Genomic DNA, 10,552 nt, shown 5'->3' with positions numbered 1-10,552 from the left:
GAAGAGAGCAGGAGGAAGCCATTTAAGGGACTTGTCTTGTTGTGAACAGTCCAAACTGCACACTTTGTGTCCCCAAGTGGTGACCCAATTTCTTCCAAGTCAGCTGCAAATGTAAGGGGATCTGGCTAGTAAAAGATGCTAATTATAATAAAAAACTGAATTTTAAGTTAAGTATATCACTGTTTCAAAAATTAGATACTCTTACAAGTATTATGGGAAAAATGACCTAATTAATTTTTCTCTCCATTGTTTTCTCTACCTTTTCAGTGTTTCTGGATTCTTCCCCAGTGGATATGACTCCTGTCCTGTAGCTTTCTGAAGGATTGATGTTGAACATTATTAGTGAAACTCAGCTTCCACCTGACTGTACACCACATCAAAAGCTTTGGATATCTTTTTCAGTTAAGACAATAATGACTTTCTTGGAATGTATTTCCAGTGGAGCCTGTTTTCTGTGTAGCTTGGAAGAATACCTAACTAACACTGGCGATTCTTCAAATACTTTATAAAAACCACTCTATATCAAATAACTGAGTGACTTTGAATTGTTGAAGGGGACCTTAAAAATTGGGAATATCAATTCACCTGGAAGATTAGACCACTGCTATTCAGAGCTGCTGCTGAAATACCATGTCTAAGAGCTCGGAGTTCATTAATCTCTCATTTTTATTAGATCATGAGAAGGAAATGATCCTAGGAGTCTTAAAGAGAGATGAATATTTGAAAAAAGTGGAGGACAAGAGAATAAGGTAATAATATTGTATCTTTTCTGCCCTCCTTGACTGCTTTCTGTTTGTTTGGAGCAATTTAGATCAGAAATGTCACAACTACAACTACATTGAAGACAAATGTTGTTCAGTGATTTCACGGGTTCCCAGCCATAGCCCAAATATTTTTAGTACTTTATTATTTAGCTAGATGAAAGAATGGAATTGAGCTAATAATATAGTGTTGATGAGAATGCCCATTTGTTAATAATGTCATAACTTGTAGCTAAATGGAAGCACTGCCCAGGTTTTAGCACCAGCTCTGGAGTGTATTAGTTGCATGACCTTGACTAAGTTACTCAACTTCTCCATGCCTTGGTTTCCTTATCAATCAAACAAGGATAATAATAGTACCCTCTTCATAGGGTTGCTGCAAAGATTAAGGAAGATAATACATGTGCAGCACCCAGTACCTAAGTGAACAATAAATATTAGCTATTATTTATTTATAATTATTTTCTCAGATCAGTCTTACTGAGACATTGCCTTCACCATAGCTGGAAGAAGAAGAAGGGGATCTGGAGAGTGAAAAGTATCAATTCTACCCCAGAAAGCACCTAAATTTCTTCAAATATGTTTCTATGTGAGAAAAGTTGAGTAATATTGGCACAGTTGAGTTTCATATCAGTTGTAGGAAAGGTTGATATTTAGCTGGATCCTTGTATATGATCTCACCTATGTTTCAACCAGCATTCATTCTGATTGGTTGCATTATCTGTTCTGAATGATCATATTGTCATTCTGATTGGTTGTTACGTCCACTGCAATTAGTTGCTACCAGTACTGCCCTGCCTGTAAATATATTTAGCTTTTACATATCACCTCTGAATAGAGGAGCAGAAATAGTTTCCTTCTCAGTCATGCAACTTGTATTTTATGTGTCTTGTATGCTTCCCAAAACTGCAATCAGAAGCTTTGTTTATTTTACTTGAGGAGAAAAATTGTGGTAAGATTATCTTCACATGTTCCAAAAATATTCAATGTACCTAAAGCAATCAGGATACTTAGAATTGGAAATGCATTGAAATATTCTTGTTTGATGCTTATTTCATAGTTCAGAGCCCAGAATTTTCATTTCTATTATTATAAGATATTCAACCAATCTTAAAGAAGCAAAGGCTTTGATTAAAATTATTGCAGTTTTTCTATGCTTAGAATTCAGGTGCCAACAAAATGCAGTTAATGATTTTAGATTTTAAAGAAATCAGAAATGATATTTTTGGCATTAGTATGCCAGTTATGAAATGTGGCCAAATTTTCTAATGTGTTGCAAAAAGTTACATTGTTTATGAGGGATAAGGTATTAACCAGTTATTGATGACATTCTCAAGACAATTAAAATCACTCACTTCTGGGAAAGAAAATTAATAACCAGATCCCAGGAAACACTGAAGTACAGTGAATAAGCCTTTGTCCAGGCCTTTGTTTCTGTCATTCTCAATAACTTTTATTTATTTTAAATGGAGAAAAAAGAAGAGGGATCTTCTTTTTTCTCCATTTTCACCCCTTGTCTTCTTGTCTTATTCTCTTTAAAGAAATTTAGCCAAATTGTATAATATACAAAAGAACTATCTAGGATAAAGCTATTGATTTTCTGGCTCTTTAAACTTTTTTGAAGATTTGAGTGCTTTTTCTGTACTAGTTGTGTTAGATGTGTTGTTTCATTTTGTTCTGAGCTACCAAGGTATGAGCCTAGCCCAGATGACTCAGGTTCTGCTACTCTTAACAACTTTGTATATTGAGAAGCCATGACAAAGTTGGCAGCATGGTGTTTAGATTACACACTGTTGAAGCATACATCCACACTTGTTGATTGAAATCTTAGTTGTACCATGAAATGTTTGTGTCACCTTAGACAAGTTAATTCCATAGATAAATCTAGTTTCCCCATTTGACAAAACAAAAATAGTGACATTAGCTACCTTATAAGGTTGTTGTAAGGGTTAAATAAGCTGATATTATCAAGAACTTAGAGCAATGCTGACCTACAGTAAGCACTCAATAATTCCTGGCTATAATCATTATTCCTATTGTTCGTTTGTTTGGCTCTTGATTTACTAGTTGTAGTGACCACTATCTGTGGTGCTTCATTCAGATCCTCTTTCATCCCTTCTTGGACCTGTGCTCTCACCTCTCAGTTTCAACCTTCCTTGCTTCTAAGGGCTGGCACATACTAACTTCTTTAGAGGACTACCTTTAGGTGGTTGGAGTTGCCCATGGGGTTAGAGAGCCACAAATGCCAGGTAAACTTGAGTTTATGTCCTTACTGGGCATCCCCAAGCCAATGGCCGACAGATACAGTAACCATTTGCCTCTGCCTAGAGGCAAGACACTCTGTACTGCAACTTCTGCTTCAGAGCTCCCCAGGGGATCATGCTGAGGCTGGACTTCACCTTTACTTAAGCCCTCTCCCTTCCCTCTCTTACCTCACCTACTTCCTTACAGTTCCTCCAGAGAGCATGCCTTAAATTATTTGCATAACAAATTCACATGTCAGTATTAGCTTCTGAAAAACTTAACTAGGGAATTTGCAAGAATAGACAGGAAACTTAGTCCTTTTTCCTTGATATCATCCAAAGTTATCAACACAAGGAATTTATGGTGTAACAGATTTTATTGCACCAGTAAACTTTTGTGTTAGCTATTACAATAATTGTTTTCACCATGCTACAGAGATGTAGGCTGATATTTGGTGGGAGTCTAGAGGAAAAAGTAATCAATTATGAATAAGATAGTCATAGAAGAAATGGTTTCACAGGAGAGGTAACATTTGAGCTTAGCCATGAAATGTGAAAAGGATTTTTATATTGGCAAATATATGTCAACTGTATTTCAGCTGTTTACCATGAACTACAGAATCACCTTTAGATTCCACTAATAGGTTTCACAAGGAAATGGAAGCCAAAGAAAAATTTTTAAGCATTATGATGATTACAAAGAAGAAACTGATCTGGAAAGTTAGCTAACTGGAGCTTGGGAAGCAGTAGATTTTTTGTTTGAATATTTATTTTCTTGAGTAGGTTGTCCTTGGAGATTAAAAAAAATAGAACAATGGGAGAGTGTAAAAACTGTACTGAATAAACATTTTAGCTGCCTGTCACCCAACTATGCTCCATAACCCAAATAGTCACTGAAGTGTGGCATTAATTAAGGTGGGGCTGGTCTCTGGGTGCTCCTAAAAGTGCTCTGCACCCCAAAGCACATGAGAAGCCTGATTATACCTTTGGGAGAGACTTCTGGCTATTATCAGAGCATTCTAGGTTCATCCAAGATGTTCAAATATATTTATTTTTCTCCTTCAGTCCAAGCAGGAAAGAGTGGTAGAAGACATCTAAACACAGGTTTCAAGTATTAGAGAGTAAGATTACTTTAAATGTTCTCTGTGAAGAACAAATCAATTAGATTTATTGATGCTTTAATGCAATAAAGAAAGAAGAAAGAACTGATGCAAAGGAAACTGAGTTATCAACAGTGATTGCAAACAAAAAAATACCTTTCATTTGGAAGCATAATATAAAAATATTTGTTGATCCTTTTGTACTTTAGATTTGTCTAACATTGGAAGAACTCAACCTAACATAAAAAGTTCATGGCTCATAATATCTATCTCCCCCTGCCCCAACCTCATTAACAACATTTTACCCTACTTGATCTTCCACACCTAAAAACAAATACTGCTAAATGTCTATTTTGTGGTTTAGGCCTTTATAAGAAATCTTCAACTTATAAGTACCTATTTATTTCAGGAGTTCATTTGTAGGGTTTATTCTCACTAAGAAGATGTCATTTCTATTTGGCCACAATGCCTAAAAGCATGTCTGAACTTAGATTCTCTTTGGCACTTATTCTTGGACTTGTCTCAGTGTGTAAACTCTATTTATTGCCTTATAGCATAGATTTCTCTTTTTCTCCTTACCCAACTCTCAGTTTTGTTCAGCTCTAGCAGTGGCTTTTTTTTTTTAAATATATCTTCATTGATTTCAGAGAGAGAAAGGGAGTGGGGGAGAGAGAGAGATAGAAACATCAATGATGAGTCATTGATCAGCTGCCTCCTGCATGCCCCCAACTGGGGATTGAGCTGTAACCCAGGCATGTGCCCTGGCCAGAAATTGAACCTCTATCTCTGGGATCCTTGGTGGATGCTCAACCACTGAGCCACACCAAGCCAGGCTCCAGCGGTGGCTTAAAAAAAAAAAAAATCATTCCTTGACTAACATTTCTCTGGCAACTATTATGGGTCTGGAGGTGGACATGAGACCAAAGATGACCCATTCAACATTTAGCCCAAATTTACAGAGGGTTCTCTTCCCCAGTGGACATGTTCAATAAAACATGTTATCCCAGTTGCTGTTGGGTGTGAAAGCCAGCACAAAGCTGAAGCTGAACATAAAGAATGGCAGAGAATTGTTATCAGCTTCCAGATATACTAAAATTGGCCACACTTCTAGACCACTTCTTCTTTTAATTACGTGTATTGGGGTGACAGTGGTTAATAAGATTATATAGGTTTCAAGTGTACATTTCTATGACACACGATCCATATATTGCATTGTGAGCATACCACCCAAAGTAAACTCATCTTCCATCACCATACATTTGATCCCCTTTACCCTTTACTACTCACAACCCCCCTTTCCTCTGATAACCACCATACTGTTGTTTGTGTTTACGAGTTTTTGTTCGTTTTTCTTGTCTGTTTCTTTGTTGCTATCAGTTTTATATCCCAAAGACCTAAATATAAGAACCAAAACAATAAATTACATAGAAGAAAACACAGGTGCCAAACTTATGGACCTTGGCTGTAGAGAACATTTTATGAATTTGACCCCAAAGGCAAAGGAAGTAAAGGCAAAAATAAATGAAGGGGACTATATCAAACTAAAAAGCTTCTGCACAGCAAAAGAAACCACCAACAAAACTAAAAGGCAACCAACCGAAGGGGAGATGATATTTGAAAACAACAGCTCCAAAAAAGGCTAATATCCAAAATATATAAAGAGCTCATACAACTCAACACAGACAAACAATTCAATTAAAAATGGGCAGAGGAACTGAACAGATACTTCTCCCAAGAAGTCATACAAATGGCCAACAGATATATAAAAATATGCTCAACTTCACTAGCTATTAAGGAAATGCAAATCAAAACTACAATGAGATACCACCTCACACCTGTCAGAATGGCTTGTTTCAACAAGACAAGTAATAACTAGTGTTGGAGAGGTTGTGGAGAAAAAGAAACCCTCATTTACCGCTAGTAGGAATGTAAATTGGTACAACCACTATGGAAAACAGTATGAAAACTCCTCACAAATTTAAGACTAGAGTTACCATATGACCTAGCAACCCCTCTTCTGGATATCCACCCAAGAAATTTGAAAACATTTATTCCCAGAGATATATGTATCTCTATGTTCATTGCAGCATTATTCATGATGACCAAGACATGGAAACAACTGAAATGTCCTTCAATAGATAATTGAATAAAGAAGATGTGGTACATATATACAGTGGAACACTATTCAGCCATAAGAAATAATGAAATACTGCCGTTTGGGATGATATGGATAGACCTTGAAAATATCATGCTAAGTGAAATAACTTGGATTTCTTTAAGCAATATAATATATTTCTTTTTTATTTATAGGGGTTTCAGTAAGATTTTTTGTTACATGCAGCCAAGAGCATCCTATAGTTCTCAGGAGTCAGGAATAAGCAACATTTTTGTTGAGTACCTTTCATAGGGCAAGTGCTATATATTTATTGTTGTAGTGATGGAGTTGGGCAGAGACACAATCTAATGCTTTTTGGGGCCATAAACATAAAAATGTTTGCAGTCATGGATCAGACTTTGTCCAGGGTATAGACCAGGAGTCAGCAAACTTTTTCTGTAAAGGGCCAGATAGTATCTTAGGCTCTAAGGGGGCATATATTCTGTTATAATTATTTTACTCTGCTATTCTAGTATGAAAACAGAAATAGACAATGTGTAGACAAATGAGTATGGCTCATGTTCCAATAAAACTTCATTTACAAAAATAGGCAGTGAACTGAATTTGGCCCAAGGGTTGAAGTTTGCCCACCTTTGGTGTTGAAAGCACTATCTTGGTAGTTTCTAGCCTTGGGAACAGTCGCATACACCTAAAAACTTGATAGACCATCTCAAGGAGAAGCAAGACATTTATAGTCCAAGAGATAAGCTGGAGTTGGACTAGAAACCATCAGCTATCAGAGACAGAGGATGAGTTTCTGTCTGGGAGGTTAGGTGATTCCCCAGGGTCCTGCCATTTCCAGAAAATTTTTCTGTGTCACCCAATCTATAGTGGTTCATGTGCTGGAACAGCTTAATGTGTCATTGCCTCTATAGAAAAACAGCAAAATTAATCTGAAGGCATACAAATTACCAAGAAATAGGAAAAGATTCTGCAAAATCTTTTGGTGCATATTGCAAGGTGCATATTACAAATTCACTTTCCCAATGAGATAAGAACTGTTAGTATTTCCATTTATAGATGAGGAAACTGATGGGCACAGTTAAACAAATTGTTGAAGGTTACACAGCTGGCAGAAATGTGATTTGATTCGCCACAGTCTGGCTCCAGCATTCACAGTTCACTCTTAGGTCACTTTTAACTTCTGAGTGACATATCTGACCTTTTGGCAATGGAGTTGGGGCAGAAAAAAAGAAAATAAACTAGCCAATGCCTACTTCACACCAAAGAATGTATTACTCAGTTTCCAAATATATCTTCATTTAATCCCCATGTCATCCCTAAGGTATGTACTATTAAAATTTACTATAGCTGTAGCAACTAAAACTTAGATCAAATAATTTGGTCAGCTGGTAAACATCAGAGTCGAGGTTCTCTCATTCCATATTGCTTCCCTTTTCTCTGTGCTTATGCAATAACTGTACTTGTTCAGACTCTGTTGAAAGCCCACCTATAACCTTACTAATAGCTGTCAGAGAAATGGAATGAAACAACCCTTTTTTAGCCTGATATTTACTGACAGTTCTGACCAATAAGCTCTATAAAGTTATCTAAAGTTATGACTTTTATTGAAGCATTGCTCTTGCCCAATGAAAGCTGACAAGAGTTCCTTATGCTGTTTACTATTCATGCTGAAAATCAAAGTGTATGTTCTCTTTTGTTCCACACAGTGGGGTTAGCTGAGATGGTCCAGGAAGCAAGCCAGAGCTTCGTGTCATCAAGAGACAACATATCCCAGCCTGGAAACTGCCATTCACAGTGTGGCTTTGTTTTTATGTGGTTGATTTCATCATTTTAGAACAGAGTGGGGGAGGAAAGAGGAGGAGGGAGAAACAGAGGGGGAAAGTTTATTCAAATTGCCTATTTGGAATCCTGCTGATAAGTTAAATATTTGGTTCAAATGGATTTGAAGTGATTGCAAGAATTATACATTCAGCCTAGAAGTTAGTGAGACTATTAAGTGCCAAGCAATAAATACCTTCTTAATACTCTACAAATGTTTGATCTGGGAGCTGTTTGTTTTTCCAAATCTTATCACTACCACTAAGAACAAAATTAGTTTGACCTTCTCAAAAGGCTAAAGACTCACTTTCCCGGTAAAACACCAGCAGAACTATTGAAGTGGAATTTTGGTTTGGTAAACATTTTGCTTTAATCCTTATAAAATTGCCACAAAGCTTCTTAATGGATTAACAGAAACTCCCCCCATAAATACAGTGGCTCCTTAATAGAACTTAAACTCTTAACGAGTCACAGAGAAATGGGAAAAACATCCTCTTCTGCTTTAAATGAATTTAAAACCTTGGGGGTCCTCCCACCAAAGACCTTACTAATTTCAATATATACACATATTTGGAAACTAACTTAAATTTTGATTCTATAGCATTTTTCTCCAAGTAATTCTTACCTGTAGGGTTCACCATAGGCACAAGGCCAAAAATACCTGCTTTTTGAGGACATTTCAAACACTGGATTGTCCAAATAAATGAACTTATAGTTACCAGGCCTTATTTTTTGTTTGAAGTAATATGGTCACCATAATTATAAGTAAAATTGTTACTTATGCTAACAATCTATCTCTGTGATTCTTTCCCAGATTCCTCTTTTAGTACCTTTTCTTTCCTTGTGTAGAGAACATGCTCCTAGACAGCAGAGATTAATATGTACTTATGTCCAGGAAACTACCATTTCCTTTCATTGCAAGTTGCAGAAACACAGAACTATAAATCCCATGTAATCTACAGCATAATTGAATGATTATGGGGTAGGCTGTTGGGACTGGGAGGGTAAGTGAAGAGGAGTTGGCCCTCCAAAGTTAGTTCAGTTTATAAGGGAAGATTTCATTAAGAAAACACCAACTATATTCTTGGGGAAATAGGCATTTTATTTCTAAGGAAATATCAGTGAAAACTTCATTAACAAAAATGTCACCTCTAAGATTTTAGATTTCAGGCATATGAACAATTTATATAAACAGTTTACATGACTTTACTATATTAATAGGTATTAGGGTTTAATTTATTTAAATCTGTAATAAGATTAGGTTGACAGGCATTTATAATTTTTCTCATCATTAGTTCATTGCAGAGTAATTTAAGCATAACTGATAAACATTTTATGCAAATATCTGAAATTAAAACTTACACAGCAAAGGATTTCTTAAATGTTTTAATTTGTATTTTTATTGAATTTATTGGGGTGACATTGGTTAATAAAATTATATAGGTATCAGGTGTACAATTCTATAATACATCATCTGTATATTGTATTGTGTGTTCACTACCCTAAGTCCAGTCTCCTTCCATCACCATTTATTCCCTACGATCTATAAAGGGAATCAATGTGTACAATATTTTTATATCATAAATTCTTAATCCAATTAAAGAAATAGTTAATATCTTTTGATATAATTTTTATTATAGAATTAATATGCTTATTATAGAATATTAGAAAACATATAATATGAATTTTTTAAAAATAAAATACCATGGGGAAAATATCTTCACTGTATGGTAGAACATATTTGCCAACGATACATTGAATAAGGAGTTAATTTCCAAAATATATAAAGAACTCATACAACTCAACAGAAGGAAGACAAACAATCAGATTAAAAAATGGGCAAAGGACCTAAACAGACACTTCTCCAAAGAGGACACACAGACGGCCAAGAGACATATGAAAAAGTGCTAATGAAAATGCATATGAAAGTGCATATGAAAATGCATAATGAAAGTGCATATGAAAATGTCACTAATCATCAGAGAGATGCAAATTAAAACCACAATGAGGTATCACTTCGCACCTATCAGAATGGCTCCATCAATAAATCAACAAACAACAGGTGCTGGCGAGGGTGTGGAGAAAGGGGACCCTAGTGCACTGCTGGAGGGAATGCAGACTGGTGCAACCACTATGGAAAACAGTATGGAGTTTTCTCAAAAGATTAAAAATGGAGCTGCCATTTGACCCAGTGATCCCACTTCTAGGAATATATCTTAAGAATCTCGAAACAACAATCAAAAAGGATATATGCACCCCTATGTTCATAGCAGCGCTATTTACAAAAACTGAGATCTGGAAAGAGCCCAAGTGCCCATCAGTAGAAGAGTGGATGGAAAAGTTGTGGGACATTTACACATGGAATACTACGTAGCTGTAAAAAAGAAGGATCTTATACCCTTTGAGACAGCATGGAGGAACCTGGAGAGAATTATGCTAAGTGAAATAAGCCAGTAAGAGACAAGTATCACATGATTTCACTTATATTTGGAATCTAATGAACAAAATAAA

General features: G+C 35.9%; 1 protein-coding gene across 1 annotated transcript in view; it reads left to right on the top strand.

Moving 5' to 3' along the window:
* Window positions 1-267: 267 nt before the first annotated feature.
* Window positions 268-10,552, top strand: part of SYTL5 (synaptotagmin like 5) — a 98,133-nt gene continuing 87,848 nt past the window's right edge. The window contains exon 1 of the mRNA XM_081125737.1: window positions 268-749. Within this exon, the coding sequence (XP_080981863.1) occupies window positions 631-749 (119 nt within the window). The 5' untranslated portion in view covers window positions 268-630. The remainder of the gene's footprint in view (window positions 750-10,552) is intronic.

This window comes from Miniopterus schreibersii, assembly GCF_964146895.1.
Source record: "Miniopterus schreibersii genome assembly, chromosome: X".
Taxonomy (NCBI): domain Eukaryota; kingdom Metazoa; phylum Chordata; class Mammalia; order Chiroptera; family Miniopteridae; genus Miniopterus; species Miniopterus schreibersii.
This window is presented reverse-complemented; position numbering and strand designations above follow the sequence as displayed.